General features: G+C 39.6%; 1 protein-coding gene across 1 annotated transcript in view; it reads left to right on the top strand.

The window, feature by feature from the left end:
• The window catches only part of LOC110945595 (voltage-dependent L-type calcium channel subunit alpha-1D-like), an 80,738-nt gene that overhangs the window by 7,796 nt on the left and 54,396 nt on the right, over positions 1-18,546 (top strand). The window contains 9 exon segments of the mRNA XM_051949198.1: positions 7,000-7,115; positions 7,118-7,261; positions 8,371-8,471; positions 8,562-8,667; positions 13,783-13,922; positions 15,972-16,126; positions 16,207-16,359; positions 17,570-17,766; positions 17,843-17,946. Of these exon segments, the coding sequence (XP_051805158.1) occupies positions 7,000-7,115; positions 7,118-7,261; positions 8,371-8,471; positions 8,562-8,667; positions 13,783-13,922; positions 15,972-16,126; positions 16,207-16,359; positions 17,570-17,766; positions 17,843-17,946 (1,216 nt within the window).

Here is an 18,546-nt window from a genome sequence, read left to right as displayed (position 1 = left end):
TATCTGTGAGAGGTAAAGAACAGCACTGCACGAAATATGGATTGAAATGATTTTTAATGGACTTATTAATGAGATATAAACAACATTTATTGGGATTTTTGTGTCATTAAACATGTCCCTGGTATGTCCCATCTGTTCCTGAGAAATGAACCAAACAGGAGGGTAAAAAAAAAGAAGCAAAAATCTTCAGTTTGCTCAAACCAGATTCTGTAGAAAACAAAACAAAAACATCTGCACAACTGTGAAGCCACGACTGACTGAGCTGTGACCAACAGTCAGAGAGCAGGTTTTTAATGTGGACCTTGACATGAAGCAGAAATTGTCTGAATGTTATCGATGTAAATCAAGAAAACAGACGAGAACCTGCAGAGACAATGAAACCAGGTAAAGTTTGGGGGTATTTCAAACAAACAGCATCAAACTGGGAAGTCTTCTTACCCCACAACAACTGTTTTATATTTTCTATAAGAAAACGTATTAAATTATTCTCACATGCTGTTATTACTTTCATCTGAATTAGCTAAAGTTAAAGTTCTGCAAACGCTTAACCTAAAGTTCATGATTTCACACCAGAGTAAAGTGACGTGAACGTTCTTTTTGTCTTCTGGGAAAAACTAAACCCAGCATTTTACAAAAACAATTTATTGTTTTAAAAAGGCCAAAAAAAGGGGAAATAAATAAATATTAGTTCTATAAGTTGTGATTAATTAAAATGTCCTTAAATGAAAAATGTCCTTTAATTGGAAATCATGTAAAAACTTAAACGAATTGTTGATAAAGTACATTAATAGTTTTTATTTTACAGTTTTCTGCTTTATCTCTGAACTCTTTTAGCATCGTGTCTTCTTCTGTGGTGCTTTAACTGCGCCGAGCAAAGAATCGGCTCCACCTGCTGGTCGCCTGCTTAAGTCATAATTTAATGATGGACGTTAATTCAGGTTGTAAACGTTTCTGCAAATTTTCCAGACCTTTTAGGTTTACACCTGGATGGAAACGTTGCAGCTTTCAGTTTGATTTTCTTACTAAAGTACTTCTGAACGCTTGGAATGTTCATTGTGTGTCGACAAGTCAGACTTTTAGAGCTCTTTGTATTTAGGAGGTCAGATGGAGCCGATATCAGCCAATAATGTGAGATTATTGATCGAGCTTCGCTACAGAAACGAGTTCCACTGAGTGTCTGAGATGTGAGCAGTGAAGAAGAAGAAAAGGAAAAACTGCCCCAGCATTCACTAAATGAACTGATGACCTTCCAGCTGGACCAGGCTGCAGGGCAACACGCCACACACACGCTAACACGCCACACACACACGCTAACAGACACACGCTAACACACTCGTGAGCTCGCACACTGATGGTGGGCAGTAAAGCTGGAGTTTAACAAGGCGGATGAAGGCGAATGATGAGACGCCCCGCTTCACCACACACACTTTTATTTGTCTTTTGGTCTTTGTGGGGACCTCGTTAATACAATTAACTTCCAGGACCCCGATGCTGAACCAAGACCTCATAGTAAAAACTAGAACCCGCTCTGAGTCCTACTAATCCAGACCAAACATTTAACCTGAACCCTGAAACCAGCTGTACCGGGCATCGAGATCTGGTTCCAACTTAAAACCAGTTTCAGCTTCGAACCAACTCCAACTTGAAAGCTTTTAGCGCTCACAACCGGTTCCGACTTAGAACAGGTTCATACTTAGAATTGGTTCCAACTTATGATCAGTTCTAATTTATAACTTTTGTTTTTTTATAATAAGAACTGGTTCAACATAGAACCAGTTCCTTCGTGTTTTAATGTGGAAAATGTTCCCCCATAGAACATCTTTCAGTATCGATCTGTTTCCAGCTTCAAACCTGTTTCAACTCAGAACCTATTACAACTTAGAGCTGTGATCAAATCACAAATATTTCCAACTTTAGACTGTTTACAAATTAAGAACTGAGAGCCAATTCCAGCATACAGCCGGGTCTAACTTATGTCCTTTTCCTACTTAGAACTGGTACCAGCATAGAACAGATTCACATTTAGAACTGGTACCAGCTTGAAATCAGTTGTAATTTAGAATGTTTTTGATTTAAAACAAATTCCAACTTAGAACCATTTATGACAATGAAACATGTTCCAATGTGGAACTCTTTCCAACATAGAACTGGTTCCAACTTACAGCCAGTTCTAGCTTAGACCGTTTTTCTTACTTAGAACTGATCATGTCCCCACTTTCTAAAATAGGCCCTTCTTAAAAAAAAAACACACACACAAAACAAAACTCAGCCGTGATCCTTGGCAGAGTAAAAATATGAATTTCAGACTGAAAAAAAACTGGAGATTGTGTAAAGAAACAACAGGATTGTTCAACTCAACCTTTCATGAACCTACAAGAGATGTCCACTGGACAGATCTTTAACAAATCCTTAACAAAGCCGTGGATCCAGACTACAAGCTGCATCAAATCTAATCACTTTGTCCTTGTGTCATTTCTGACCTTCCCTGAAAATTTCCTACAAATCCGTTAGTCTGTTTTGGAGTAATGTTGCTAAAAGACAGACAGACAGACAGATGGGCAGACAAACCAACAGCAATCGTCACATGACTCTGCTGTTCCCTGGCAGAGTAATAAATGAATGTTCTGACTTGAATTTCTGTCCTAAACTCAGGACAATGCATTTGATTATCCCTTTTTAAAAAAAAACAAAACACTGTATCAGAAAATGTCCCCACTGTCTGTTAAATGTCCACATGTTCTCTAAATTGTCCCCATTTTCTGTTAATTGTCTTTGCTTTCTCTAAAATGTCCCCACATTCTCTAAAATGTTCCTGCTCTCTTTTAAATGTCCCCATTTTCTGTAAAATGTCCTCGTTCTCTCTAAAATGTTCCTGCTCTCTGTTAATTGTCCCCACTCTCTAAAATGTCCCCACTTTCTCTAAAATGTCCCCTTTTTCTCTTAAATGTCCCTACTTTCTGTAAGATGTCCCAATCTTTTGTTAAATGTGGGTGGCATGGCTCAGAGGGTAGAATGGCTGTCTTGTAACTGGAAGGTTGCGGTTCGATCCCCCGGCCAGTTGAGCTCATGTCTAGGTGTCCATGAGCAAGACACCGAACCCCTAATTGCTCCTGATGGGTCGTGGTTAGCGCCTTGCATGGCAGCTTCCGCCATCAGTGTGTGAATGGGTGAATGTGATGTATCATATAAAAGCGCTATATAAATGTCCCTGCTTTCTCTAAAATGGATCATAAAGTGCTCTCTTTTAAAAGTCCCCACTTTCTGTAAAATGTCCTTGCTCTCTGTTAAATGTCTGCGCTTTGTCTAAAATGTCCCTACTTTCTGTAGAATGTCCCCACCTTTTGTTAAATGTACCCACTTTCTCTAAAAATGTCTCCACTTTCTCTAAAAATGTCTCCACTTTCTCTAAAATGTCCCTTTTTTCTGTTAAATGTCTCTACTTTCTCTTCTCTAAAATGTCCTCTTTTTCTGTTAAATGTCCCCACTTTCTGTAAAATGTCCTTGCTCTAACTTAAATGTCTCCACTTTCTCTAAACTGTCCCTTTTTCCGTCAAATGGCTCTACTTTCTCTAAAATGTCCCTACTTTCTCTTCTCTAAAATGTCCTTTTTATTTCTGTTAAATGTCCCCACTTTCTGTAAAATGTCCTTGCTCTCTCTTAAATGTCTGCGCTTTGTCTAAAATGTCCCTACTTTCTGCAAAATGTCCCCACTGTTTCTAAAAGGTCCCCAGTGTCTCTAAAATGTCCCCATTTTGTCACAAAGGTCACATCTCTATCAAAATCCACTCTTTGTTTTCAAAAATGTCCCATCTTTGTGAGGAAATGTCCTCACTTGGTCCATACGTGTCCCCACTTCCCATAAGAATGTCCTCATGACAACACTCGGTCCCCACAGTGTTATTCGTGCGTGAACACACACCCTCTGTTGTCTCGGTAAGCGGAGTCGACTCGGGTAATTCGTCCATAATTAGACGCTCCGAGTCATCCTGCGGGTGAAAGAAGCTCCGCTGACTCCTCACACGACTCGCCGTCATGTGACCAAACCTCAGCGGCTGATTGGACACTGAGGTCACAGAAGGAAACACAGAGGACCAGAGCACAATCATTTTCCACCACAACTCGTTTTTCAGATCGTTTTAGTTGTCTTTCCTCCTTCAGGGCTTCGGTGCTCAGTTAGGAGGAGAAATTTAATGTAATAATAATGAATCCACAGAAAAACGTCGAGTCATGTTGACGTCGCCTCGGCTGATGTAAACATGTTGGTGGAACATCCCCAGGAAACAGCGATAAGAAGAAACATTCAGACACCGTTTGTTGGCAATAAAATCCAAATGGAACCAGATTCAGAATCACACTGCAAAAAACCTCCTACAGGCCCATTATTTTATCATTTATTAGCATATAAAGACTGTTGAAAGACACATGAATGTACGTTCATGAATATTGTGGTTTTAGTTCAGAATAAAATGCAGAAGTCAAATTTAATACTGTCGGTATATTTCTCAGGTAGAATTAGTGACATTAACAGAAAAATGTCATGTTACAGAACTTTTCTTTTTGCGATTGCATTTTTATTTAAATACGCTAAAATATCACAAAAACAGCAAAACTGTGAAAGCCTGTTCCTGAGAATAATGATAAAATCTCAACTATTTAAAAGGCAATTTCATTTTATTACATCAACATACTAGACAAAAAGTAAACACAAAATGACAAAAATGAGAAACAGAAAGAACTAAAATAAGAAACAAAACAACAAAAATGTGAGACAAACGACAAGTCAGGCAAAAAAGACAAAAAACAAGGCGAAATATTACACAAATGAGACAAAACGACAAAAGCGAGAAACAAAATGACAAAAAATTAGACAAAGGCAAAAAAATTACACAAAAAAATTACACAAATGACACAAATGAGACAAAAAATGACAAAGCGTAAAACAAAATGACAAAAAGATGGAAAGACAGCAAAAAAAATGCAGAACACAAAATGACAATAGTGAGACAAGAAAACACAAGCAAGACCAACAGGAGAAACAAAATGACAAAAAAGTGAGACAAACGACAAAAGTCAGTCAACAAACAACAAAAAAAGACAAAATATTAGAAAAATTAGACACACAACGACAAAAGAACAATGAACAATCTAGTATTTTACTTTATGATCCAAACAACTTGTCATGGTCTAGAAATGATTTTAAATTTATAGTTTCACTAATTTACAATCTGCAGTTAATGTCTTCTCTGGAATTGTTACACTTTGAGGACTGCTTTTGACCCGTGGACCACATGTTTGACTGCTCTACTGTGTCACTGTAAATGTTCCTGTCATTATTTATCACTGATTGCTGATAATGTAGTTTTAATTGCAGTTTTAAACATTATTTTAATCTAATTTGGTTCAATGTGTGACGAGTCCAACTCTGTTGTCTTTGTCTCGTGTTTGAACGTTTTTCCGACCATGAATGTTTTGTCAGCGTTTCCAGCTGTGATGATGCTGTTTTTACCTGCATGCAACAAACCAGCAGCAAGGCATTCTGGGAAACACAGGAACTCTAGGAAAATGCAGAGAGAGATCATGATCATGTGATCTGACTCGGCTGTCCATGACTGGCTTTACATCTGTGTGTGTTCTGCTATCGATGTGAGGACCTGGTGGTTTTACTGCCATGTGAGGACATCTTTTAAGCCTGGTTTTATGGCTCCAGTTCAGCTCAGGTGTATTTCAGGGTTAGTTTACTTGGTTGTGATGTTAAGAAGTTGTCGATCTTCACAAGTACAGAAGCTCAAACATGCGTGTTGTGAGTCCTCAGGTACCAACACATAAATCACGGCTCAGATCACACACACACATGCAGATCTAGGTCACAGCTGTTCACTACAATATTTCTGTTTCCACCTCCTCTGGAAGCCATTGCGTCCCTCCATCCTCTTCCTCCTCTTTGACCTTAAAGGAAAATGATGTGAGGTCAGAAGAACAAAATGCTGAATTTTGATTTTTAGCAGATTGAAACTTGTGTTACATTGGGCATCCAACAGAAGTCCTGGATGGATGTCCTGACATAACCTTTTATGGAGGAGGGGACATCCACAGACGTGCAGATAAAAGATCTGCCGTAGGAGTGTTAAAATAAATAAATAAGTAAAATGTACCAAATTTTTCCTTTTAATTTTTCAGAATGTCCCTTTTATTTTGTAATTTAATTAAGGAAAATGTTAAATTTGAATCTTGTAATATGAATATATTTCTATAATTAGGTACTATTAATAACATTTTACAGATATAGAAGTGTTGGAATTATGATTTTATAAGATTTTTCCTCTTCATGAAATTTTTTTGTATTTTTAAAATACAAAAGTTTAAAAAATGACAAAACAAACAGTGAATTTACATTTAGTGTACAACAGCATTAAAATGTGTGAATAACCATTGGAAAAAAGGGTTCAAATCTATTGTAATTTAATTTTTTAAATTTCAAACAGAATGCTCTATTTTTGGTATAAAAGGAAGAAATATTTCTTAGTTAAAGAAGTTTCGTACATAATTAGATGCCCTTTGTGAAGAAGAAAAGAAAAAGCATACATTTGAAATGGATGTATTGGTTCTGTAATTTTTTTTATTTCTAGAATTTTGTAAAATATCAACAATATTACAAAAATTGACTGAACTGACATATCTCAAACAAAATATTATACAGCTGTATATGTTTCTGTAACATTTCCATTTTTTACAAAAAGGGAAAGAAAATGGATTTTTTAAACATAAAAAGATATAAATACAAATTTGTAAATGGAATTTAACAGACAAAATTTGTAAATTTAACCCTAACACAGGAACTATATTCCTAAAGTTAGATGCAATCAGTGACGGTAAACAATAAATTCAACCTGCCGACCCACTGCCGAGAGAAAATAATCAAGAGAACACACAGGTTGGATCAGAAACCTGGTTTAGGAATGTTGTGTTTGATTTAGTGTTTTCTCTGTGTGTTGCGTTCAGGTACCGGTCGTAACGGCTACAACAAGGCAGTGGACGGAGAGGATGGAGGGGGGGAGGGGGAGGAGGAGGAGGAGGGAGGGGAGGGGGATGGGAGCGGAGAGGGAGGAGGGGGGAGGAGGGGGAGGAGAGAGACGCCGACTGGGATGAACACCTGGATGGCGAGAACGAGGGCGGAGTCAGGATGACAAGAACCGACACGCTTCACTCAACCACAAGTTCAACCGGAACACAGAGGAGGAGGGGACAACACGCTAAGAAACAGGTGAGACAACACGCTAAGACACAGGTGAGACAACACGCTAAGAAACAGGTGAGACAACACGCTAAGACACAGGTGAGACAACACGCTAAGAAACAGATGAGACAACACGCTAAGAAACAGGTGAGACAACACGCTAAGACACAGGTGAGACAACACGCTAAGAAACAGGTGAGACAACACGCTAAGACACAGGTGAGACAACACGCTAAGAAACAGATGAGACAACACGCTAAGAAACAGGTGAGACAACACGCTAAGAAACAGGTTAGACAACACACTAAGAAACAGGTGAGACAACACGCTAAGAAACAGGTGAGACAACATGCTAAGACACAGGTGAGACAACACACTAAGAAACAAGTGAGACAGCACGCTAAGAGACAGGTGAGACAACATGCTAACAAAATATGAGACAACACGCTAAGACACAGATGAGACAACACTCTAAGACAGAGGTGACACAACATGCTAAGAAACAAGTCAGACAACATGCTAAGAGACAAGTGAGACAACACGCTAACAAAATATGAGACAACATGCTAAGACACAGATGGGACAACACCCTAAGACACAAGTGACACAGCACGCTAACACAAAGGGGATACGACACAGTAAGAAACAAGTGAGACAACATGCTATGTTAAGGCAAAAGTAAGGCAACATGCTAAGAAACAAATGAGACATGTTAAGACACAGGTGAGACAACATTTTAGCAAAATATGAGACAACACACTGAGAAACAGGTGACACAACATGCCAAGACACAGGTGAGATGTGTTAAAAACAGATGAGACAATACACTAAGAAGCAGGTGAGACGACATGTTAAAGAAAAGGTGAGGCAACATGCTAAGAGACAAGTGAGACAACTTGCTAACAAAATACGAGACAATATGCTAAGAAACAGGTGAAAATATGCTAAGGAACAGGCAAGACAATGCGCTAAGAGACAACATTCTCCATTTAGCTAGCACTATGCTAACTTTAAATTAGCTTGAATTATCTGTTATTGCAATAGCTAGCAAACTAGTTAGCCACATATGCTAATGTTAGCGGCTCCACGTCTGTAAAAAGATGTCATTGATAATACTGATGTCACTTCCTTCTCAGGTGCAAGGCAGTAACCAGGTGCAGCGTGCTCCTCGAGCGTTATACTGCCTCAAACTCAACAACCCGATCAGACGGGCTGCGCTCTCAATCGTAGAGTGGAAGTATCCTTTACTCTGACAAACATGCCCGCAGAGGAATATAATTATTGCAGTGTTTTTGTCCCTGTTGATGTTCCTGAATGCCCCTTGCAGACCGTTTGATATCTTCATCCTGCTAGCCATCTTTGCTAACTGTGTCGCTCTGGGAGTTTCCAAACCGTTTCCTGAGGATGACTCAAACTCCACTAACCATGACCTGGTGAGATCAGCTACACAAACACAGCTGTAACCATAAAAACACAAAGCAACTGCGTGAACAAAGAACAGAGTATTGTGAGAATCAGAAACTGCAAACACTCACTCTAACTCTGCCATGTTTATGCTAAGCTAAACTACACCTGTTCTGGAATTGTCTCTGCAAGTGGACATACAGCTTGTCTGGACTCAAAGACAGAGAGCAACAGGTTCACTAAAGGGTTTCCTCCAAGCTAATGGCTGTCTAACAAAACCAAGAAGCTAACTGTTAGCTAAATTAACCAAAAAGCTAATGGCAAGATTAGGGTTGACAATAAGCCTAAGATTACGAACCATAAAACTAAACTAAACCTAGCTAATGCAAGAAGTTAGCACCCAATTAAAATACCATGAAGTTAACTCTAAGCCATCTGAATAAAGGAGCTAATATAGGTAAGGATAAATGGAACTAACTGAAAGCTGACTGACCCTAAGCTAACTTGCTACTAGCTAAACCTAAAGGTTCACCTAAAATAGCTTTTTTTTAAGCTCACTAGACCAAGCAGCTAACTTGAAGCTCACTGAACAGAGAAATTAAGCCTAAGATAAATCTATGTGAAGCTAACTCCAAGCAGGCTTGACCTAAGAAAAAAGCTAACTTAAGGAAAAAACTACCACTAAACCAAGAGAAACAGGAAGTTAAGTGTACACTCATCAAACACTTTCTTTGTTCTAGCTTGTAGGAGGCCAGTGCTAAGATAAGTGTAACTTCACCTGAAGTTAAATCCAAACTAGCTTGATCTACCATTAGCTGGACATCTAATCCTTTAGCAAAAAATCAGGTAACTGAAACAAAAAGCTAGTGCTCAGATTAATGGACATGTAGCTAACTCTTACCTAGCTGGCTCTAATCACACTGGTTTTAAGCTAACTTACAGCTAACTTGACCTGAAGATAACTATAAGATAACTAAGTTGGAACCTACTCTAAGTTAAATGAAATAAACATACTTGATGCTACCTCTACGCTAACTGAACCAAGAAGCTGCAGCTAAGCTCACACGACTTAAGTTAGCTTACTGTTAAGTAGACCTTGAGATAACTATAAAGTATCTAACCTTGAAGCTAAAAATAATCTAACTGAAGCAAGAGGTTAACACTACCAGGAAGTGATGCTAGTATAATTGAACCTACAAGCTGATATTAAGTTAAGTGCATGCAAGGCTAACTTTCAATAACTTGACCTAAGCGAACTAACAGCTAAACCTACTTGAGACTAACCCCAAGATAGCGAACTCTGAAGCTAAAACTAAGCTAACAGAAGCAAAAATTAATGCTAACCTAACAGTACCAGGAAGCTACACTAAGATAACTTAACCTACAAGCTAAGTTACATGTACTTAAGTTAACTCTAACTGAGAATATCCCTAAGATAACTAACTCTGAAGCTAAAACTAAGCCAACAGAAGCAAGAAGATAACTCAAAACTAACAGTACCAGGAAACTATGATAAGATAACTGAACCTACAAGCTAAGTTATGTGTACCTAAGGCTAACTCCAAGTAACTTAACGTGAGCAAACTTATAGCTAACTCTGAGCTACAGCTAAGCTAACAGAAGCAAGAAGATAACACTAAATTAACAGTACCAGGAAACTATGCTAAGATAACTGAACCTACAAGCTAAGTTATGTGTACCTAAGGCTAACTCCAAGTAACTTAGAGTAATCAAACCGATAGCTAACTCAGACAACTGTGATGCTAAAGCTAAGCTAACATAAGCAAGAAAGCATCCAGAATCCAGAAGCGAATAAGAAAACAAACATTTTGAGCTGCATTCCTGCCTGTCAACCCTTGTGTTGTCCTGCAGGTCAAATTGACCCGTTTTAAAGTTTAAAATGTGGCGAAAATATATATTTTCACAGTGAAACGTCTGATGTCCACATTTTCAACATTTTGGGGAAATCTTTGAACATTTTTTGGTGGGATTAAAGAAATCTTAAAATTGTTTCTTAAAAACATTCACTGTTGTGTGTTCTAAAAAAAATTGGAACTTTTTCAGAACTGTAGATATTTTTAGGAATTTTTTGAAAATATTTACAAGAATTTTCTTGACATATTTGGTAGATTTTTAAAAAAAATACTTTTAAGGGAAACTTTTAAGGAATTATTGGAGTTTTCTTCCTGAAGGTTTTGCAAATTTTCAGAAATTTGGGGGATTTTTTTTAAATTTTTGGATTATTTTCAGACAAGGAAAGAATATTTTTCGGTGCCCATAAATGAAGACAACAGGAGGAATAAGTTGAAATAAGTTAAATTATTAAATGCGATATTCAGCATTTATATTGAATGGTAGTCAGGTGTTGGTTGGGGGATCTTTGTGTCTTCAGAGAGTCAGGCGGAGCTTTATTGTGGAGGGTTGTCCTCCAGAATAAAGCTCTACAGCCGCACTGCTGCAGAGGTCAGAGGTCACGCCTGGATAAAAGCTCGTGCAGCAGATGATTGGCAGCTCTGTGATCAGATCTGAGGAGTTTCTGCTCGACTGCTTCGGTTTACCCTCGACCTGTATTTATTGGACTCGCTGTTCGTTCAGTCACTTTGTGTTGAAGTGACGCCGCCGCCTCACTCGTCACGCTAACGCTGCGCGACAAACACTAAACACAGCAACTGTGAGTTCAAACTAACGGAGGCAGAGCAGCTCTCACCGCTGGACCTCTGGAATTATATTTTAATAGAAAACAAACCAGCAAAGAGGCAGAAACACTTTATTCCTACGACTCACTGCCTTCATTAGGAAATCACAGAAGTAACCTCCACATGTATGAAAAACACAGTCACAATAATAATCATTTTATATTCGCTTTAGCTTTAGTTTTATTTTTTCTTGTTTTTATCAAATAGTGATATGTCACGTGTGTTATTATAATAATCATTACAAATGCAGAATATATCCCCTTTCCGCCCCACAAGTCATGTCCTTTTCCACCATCTGATCCATTTCAACCCCGCAGTGTGTGGAATAGCATCCCCATCTTCTGGAACTGGAATTTGGAATAGATGGCTGCTTTTATTCCTTTGGGAATCAAGAGAAAAAAGACCAGACTGGTTCTACAGGCAGCCAAAAAAGGCAAATGGTCAATGTTTACACCTGTCCTACATTTCTGTCCTCCGATTGGTTCCCTTGTCTCGACCAGCTGTATCCTCCTCTACCTCCTATTCTTCCTCCTCGTAATTCTCTTCCTCATTATGGTTCATGCCATTTCTATTATCTCCCTCCCTTCTTCTTGGAGCTAAGCTAACAGCCTCCTGCTACTGACAACACTAAGCTATTAGTAGCAGGAGGCGAATGCTAAGATAACTGAACCTACAAGCTAACACTAAGTTATGTCTACCCGAGGCTAACTCTAAATAGCTTGCTTAAGCTAACTTACAGCTACTTGTACCTAATTATGCCTCTGAGGTAACTAACTCTGAAGCTTTAACTAAGCTAACAGAAGAAAATGCTAAACTTACAGTGCAAGAAAGCTAATGCTAAGATAATTGAGACTAACTCTAAGCTAACAGATGGAAAGATAGCTTGCGGCTAATTGTTCCTGAAGAAAATCCTACAATAACTAACCCTGAAGCTAAAACAAAGTCAACTGAAGGAAGAAGTCACACTAACAGTACCAGGAAGCTAATGCTAACATAGCTGAACCTGCAAGCAAGCTGTAAGTTATATCTACCTGAGGCTAATTCAGAGTAGTTATCTTAAGCTAACTTACAGCTAACTGTACCTAATAACGCTAAAATAGCTAAACCTGAAGCTAAAACTATGCTAACAGAAACAAGAAGTCCATGTTAAACTAACAGTAACAATGCTAATGCTAAGATAACTGAACCTACAAGTTAGTGCTAAGTTAAGTGTATATAAGTTAAACTCCGAGTAGCTTGACCTAAGCAAACTTACAGCTAACTGTAGTAGCTAACCCTGAAGCTAAAACTAAGCGAACAGATGCAAGAAGATAACGCTAAACTGACAGTACCAGGAAGCTAATGCTAAAACACCTATCATTGAGTTTAGTTAATAAACGCAGATACTACTGAATGGAAGAAGCTTTTTAAGGACAGCTTAGTGTTTTCGTGAACAAGAGGCCATCAGTTAATATTTAATGTCACGGATTTTAAAATGATAAACTCCTCATTCCTGCAGTGTGACGTTAGCCTTCGCTCCTCAGATGAACTGAAATAAAACAAACGTCGGTTTAAAAAGATAAAATGTTCGATGCAGCTTTCAGTGTTTGTCTGCTATCTTTGTGAGGACCGCTGTGTGTCAAAGTGAGGACGTTTGATGTTGAGGCTGCTTGAGGTTCAGATGTTAGTTTCAGGAGGAACGTCAAAGTCGAGGTTCCAAATGAACGTGTTTCTGTCAACAACGGCCCTCACAAGTATAGACAGGCTGGTGTGTGTGTGTGCAGCAGAGATGATGACAGATTGGTAATCCTCTGAAACACAAACTGTCCATTTTTAGCAGGTCACACACACACACATTAAAACACACACATTAAACACACACACATTAAAAACACACACACACACATTAAACACACACACATTAAAAACACACACACATTAAAACACACACACACACATTAAACACACACACATTAAAACACACACACACACATTAAAACACACACATATTAAAACACACACACATTGAACACACACACACACACACATTAAAACACACACACATTAAAAATACACACACACACACATTAAAACACACACACACACGCGCGCACGCACACACACACACACACACACACACACACACACATTTAAACACATACACACACATTAAAAACACACACATATTAAAACACACACACACACACACACACACACAAATAAACACAAACCTAAATGCAAACAATTAAACAAACACTCATAAACACATACACACAAATACAAAAAAAGCACACCAATGAACATGCAAACAGCCAAACATGTATACCTAAACACACACATGCAGCCATGGATGCCCCAATGAACAAAAACAAACAAACAAACAAACAAACACAGCTCCCCTCCAGGACAGTGAGTCCAGTTCCTTAATTCCTGCTGTGGACTGAAAGCATTTGGGTTTGTGTGTTTCAGGAACAAGTGGAGTACGTGTTCCTCATCATCTTCACCGTGGAGACCTTCCTGAAGATCCTGGCCTACGGTCTGGTGATGCACCCCAGTTCCTACATCCGCAACGGATGGAACCTGCTGGACTTCGTCATCGTCATCGTCGGGTAAGAGAACCAAGAGAACCAGCAGAAGGTGGTTCTGTCTGTAGATGTTCCCTCTTTGATTTGACTGGTTCCTGTTGCTGGTGCTGGTTCTACCTGTAGACTCTGGTTCTGCTTGTGGTTTTTGGTTCTATCATTAGATCCTGGTTTTGCTTTTAGATCCCAGTTCATTCTTTTGATCCTGGTTCCATCTTCAGATCCTGGTCTGTCTTTAGATCCTGGTCTGTCTTCAGATCCTGGTCTGTCTTCAGATCCTGGTCTGTCTTTAGATCCTGGTCTGTCTTCAGATCCTGGTCTGTCTTCAGATCCTGGTCTGTCTTCAGATCCTGGTCTGTCTTTAGATCCTGGTCTGTCTTCAGATCCTGGTCTGTCTTCAGATCCTGGTCTGTCTTTAGATCCTGGTCTGTCTTTAGATCCTGGTCTGTCTTCAGATCCTGGTCTGTCTTTAGATCCTGGTCTGTCTTTAGATCCTGGTCTGTCTTTAGATCCTGGTCTGTCTTCAGATCCTGGTCTGTCTTTAGATCCTGGTCTGTCTTCAGATCCTGGTCTGTCTTTAGATCCTGGTTCCATCTTTAGATCCTGGTCTGTCTTTAGATCGTGGTCTGTCTTCAGATCCTGGTCTGTCTTTAGATCCTGGTTCCGTGTTTTGATCCTCATTCTTTTAGGTACTGTTCTCTCTGTAGACTCTGGTTCTGTCTTTATAGACTTTGGTTTTGTCTTTAAGTCTTGGTTCTCCCTTCAGGTTCTGGATACATCTTCGGTTTCTGGTTCTGTCTTTAGAACCTGGTTCTGTCTTCATGTCCTGGTTCTGTTTTAGCTCCTGTTTCTCTGTATAGACTTTGGTTCTGTCATTAAATCTTGGTTCTACCTTCAGGTTCTGGGTCCATCTTTGGTTTCTGGTTCTGTCTTTGGACTGTTCATCAGTTGAAACCACGTTCTGTTCGTATCCATCGTGTTCCACTCTTCTTTCACCACGTGAGGAACTTTTTAGAAGTTCTCCACTCGGCTCAGTGGAGGTGTACGCTGGTGGGGGAATGGAGCGACCCTCTGTTTTTAGTGAATCCAGTTAAAGCCTAAAGAACCGGAACAAACAGCTGCAGCTTCCAGAATCCTTCAGGGTTCTTTAAGGAACACAGTGATGTTTGAAGAACCCTGAAGCAGCTTCAGGGTCCTTTAAACATCAGTATGGTGTGAATATCTGCTAAACGAGGCTGCAGGAAGTTGCCTTGAAGATACAGGAGCTGAGAACCACAATGTCATCAGAAAACCACAAATAGAGAGTTTAGTTTGAGTTAAACCAGAAGCAGAACCGAGGAAATGAAGGAAACAAACTAATTCTGTGATTTACTCCTTCGTCTCTCAACCCATTTGCTGAGGTCGCTGCAGGTCGCTCTGGGTCGGCCGTGTCCTCGCTGCAGGACGATGACGGGACTCAACGTCCTCCGGCGGCCATGATGATAAAGTCTGTTGTCGTGGCAACACTGCCTGAGGACGCTCTGTTCCACTTTACAGTCACAGAGGCTTCTGTATGTGGGACGCTTCAGGAGTTCAGAGTTTGATTAGTGTTGAATCGCAGCATGATAAAAGAATACATCACAAAACCTGAATATTAACAAAGCAAAACAGCAAAAACCTGGATATTAATAGACCAAAACACTCATAATCTGGATATTTACAGACCAAACCATCTAAAATCTGGATATTAACAGATTAAAAAAAACTCAAAAACCAGGTTACTAAGTTAACAAAATGTCAAAAACCTGGATATCAATAGACCAAAACACCAAAAACCTGGATATTAACAGACCAAAACACCAAAAACCTGGATATTAACAGACCAAAACACCAAAAACCTGGATATTAACAGACCAAAACACCAAAAACCTGGATATTAACATAACAAACATCTTAAATCTGGATGGGCATGAAAGGATTGTTAGATAAAAAATACCAGACATCTCTTGTCTTTGTCGTAAAGATCAGCTGTGGTTACACTCCAGATCTTAAACCTTCGTCTTCTTCTTGTTGTTGTGTTCTTTGGTGTGTTTTCAGGTTGTTCAGCGTCGTCTTGGAGCAGATGACCCACAAGTCGGGTGGTGAACAGGCGACGACCCACCATGTGCCGGGAAAACCTGGAGGTCTGGACGTCAAAGCTCTGAGAGCCTTCAGGGTCCTGAGGCCCCTCAGACTGGTGTCCGGAGTTCCCAGTAAGTCTGGAAGGACTGGAGATATTGGAGATACTGGCGTTATGGAGGGTGTGGTTGTACTGATGTTGTGTGTCTGTCAGGTCTGCAGATTGTGTTGAACTCCATCATGAAGGCGATGGTTCCTCTGCTGCACATTGCTCTGCTGGTCCTCTTCGTCATCATCATCTACGCCATCATCGGCCTCGAGCTCTTCATCGGACGCATGCACAGGACCTGCTACTACATTGGGACAGGTAGGAGGACTGGAAAGACCAGATTAATCTGCTTATACTGGCAGGCTGGGAGGTTTGCTATTCATGAAAGGATAAGGATAGAAAAGATTTGGTGTTTTTTATGGTGAAAACTGATAAATTGTGTAATTTTGGAGTCCATGAAAGGGGAGAAGGAGAAAGGTCCTAAAACATACGCTATCCAGAGGTGAGGAACAGAGGCTGTGGCAACATGAGGCAATGATCCAGCAGTGACTGAGGGGAAGAAGGGAGCTTATAGTTGAGGGGAACAGGTGAGTGAGGTGAACTGATTAGCTGCAGCTGATGCCAATGACAGTAATCAGCAGGCAGAGCTAGAGGGCGAGTGACCAGGAGGGAGAGACAGGAAGGAAGGATGACAGACAGGGGGAGACAGAGGTAAACAAGCCAAAACACACAGAAGGGCAACAATGGGGAAAGGAGGGAAAAGGGCAGGAGCATGACCATAACATTTAATGTGAATGTCGCTGGATTTTGGCTGATTTTTATGTGAATGTTCTTAAAGAAGATATTAGAGGTTTTACTGATATATATGTAATCACTTTAGATATTTTTAGGATTTTTTTGGAAGATTTTTACTCATTTTTTCAAAGTATTTACAAGGATTTTCTTGCCAAATTTGGGGGATTTTTTTTTTTAAATGAAACTTTTAAGGGAAACTTTTTAGGAATTATTGAAATTTTCTTCCTGAAAGTTTTGCAAATGTTCAAAAATTTGGGGAATTATAGTTTTTTTTGCTGAAATTTTGGATTTTTTCAGACAAGGAAACAATATTTTTTGGTGCCCGTAAATGAAAACAACAGCAGGGTTAAAATTCAAAAGTACTAATTAAAAGCTGTCGGTTTGACAGAATCTGAAACACCCAGACTTTATTTATGGAGTTATTTCCAGATGAAGCACCAGAACACTGACTGAAATCATGATGACTTTCTGAGATGATTTTTCAATGGGAGTCTATGGGAGCTTTATAGAGCCTAGTGGTGACCAGTGGTACTGCACTGTCAGACACTTCGTCATTGGTTTTACGTTTCAGAACCGCTCACTACGTGCAAACCAAAAACCTGCAGCAGCATGTGGCCAGCTCTAGAACTTACAGCTGAAAACTGATCGACTGTGAGGTGTTTAAGATGAATTATTGTTTGTGTGGAATCATTGGTCGGATGTCAACGTTTTTTATTTGACCTCTTCCTTCCAGATAACTACGTGGAGGACGAACCGGTTCCGTGTGCGTTTGCGGGTCACGGCCGGCAGTGTGTCGTTAACGGGACGGAGTGTCGCGGCCGGTGGGACGGTCCCAACGGAGGAATCACCAACTTTGACAACTTCTTCTTCGCCATGCTGACGGTGTTCCAGTGCATCACCATGGAGGGCTGGACCGACGTCCTCTACTGGGTAAAGAGCTCCTCTTCCTTCTCAGACGTCTCCACAGAAACGACTTTAGCTCTAAACGTTCTGGTTCTGTGTGCAGATGAACGACGCCATCGGCTTCGAGCTGCCCTGGGTTTACTTCGTCAGTCTGGTCATCTTTGGCTCCTTCTTCGTTCTCAACCTGGTTCTGGGAGTTCTGAGCGGGTTTGTCGCTTCTCATACCTCTAAACTGTCTGCAGTAACAAAGAAGAACTAGTTTCCCTTTTGTTTATATAAAAAAATACTTTTAGGTTTTATTTCAGCTGAAAAAGGTTTATTTAATCAGTATATCAAGCTACACCAGGGACAATATAAAAAATAACAGCCAACACATAAATAAAAATACACCAGAATGTAAATGTCATGCCAATTTGATGTACATTAAAAAATAAAGCAAATAAAGTCCAGATTCTCACAAAAGGCCAAAGCCAGTGAAACCGACAGAAAATGAAAGAAAACACCATTTTTATTAAGGAAGTTATGATCCCACTGTTGGCTTTAACAAAGACGTTTCTGTGGAAGATATTTTCATTAAATTAAAGAAAAATGTAGCATCAGGTGGAAGCAGAAACAGCAGCAGAACTGACATAAAAACTGTGAAAATGAATGAGAATATAGCAGCAAGAAATGAGAGAAACAGCAAATGAATATGACAGTAAACAGAAGAAAACAGTGACTGAAAATGTCAGAAAGTAACAGAGAATGAAAGAAAAGCACAGGAGGAAACAGTGACTGAAAATGACATAAGAAAGCACTGAAACGAAA

This window comes from Acanthochromis polyacanthus, chromosome 6 (assembly GCF_021347895.1).
Source record: "Acanthochromis polyacanthus isolate Apoly-LR-REF ecotype Palm Island chromosome 6, KAUST_Apoly_ChrSc, whole genome shotgun sequence".
Classification (NCBI taxonomy): domain Eukaryota; kingdom Metazoa; phylum Chordata; class Actinopteri; family Pomacentridae; genus Acanthochromis; species Acanthochromis polyacanthus.
The sequence above is the reverse complement of the archived record's forward strand: the minus strand, read 5'-3'. Positions and strand labels throughout refer to the sequence as shown.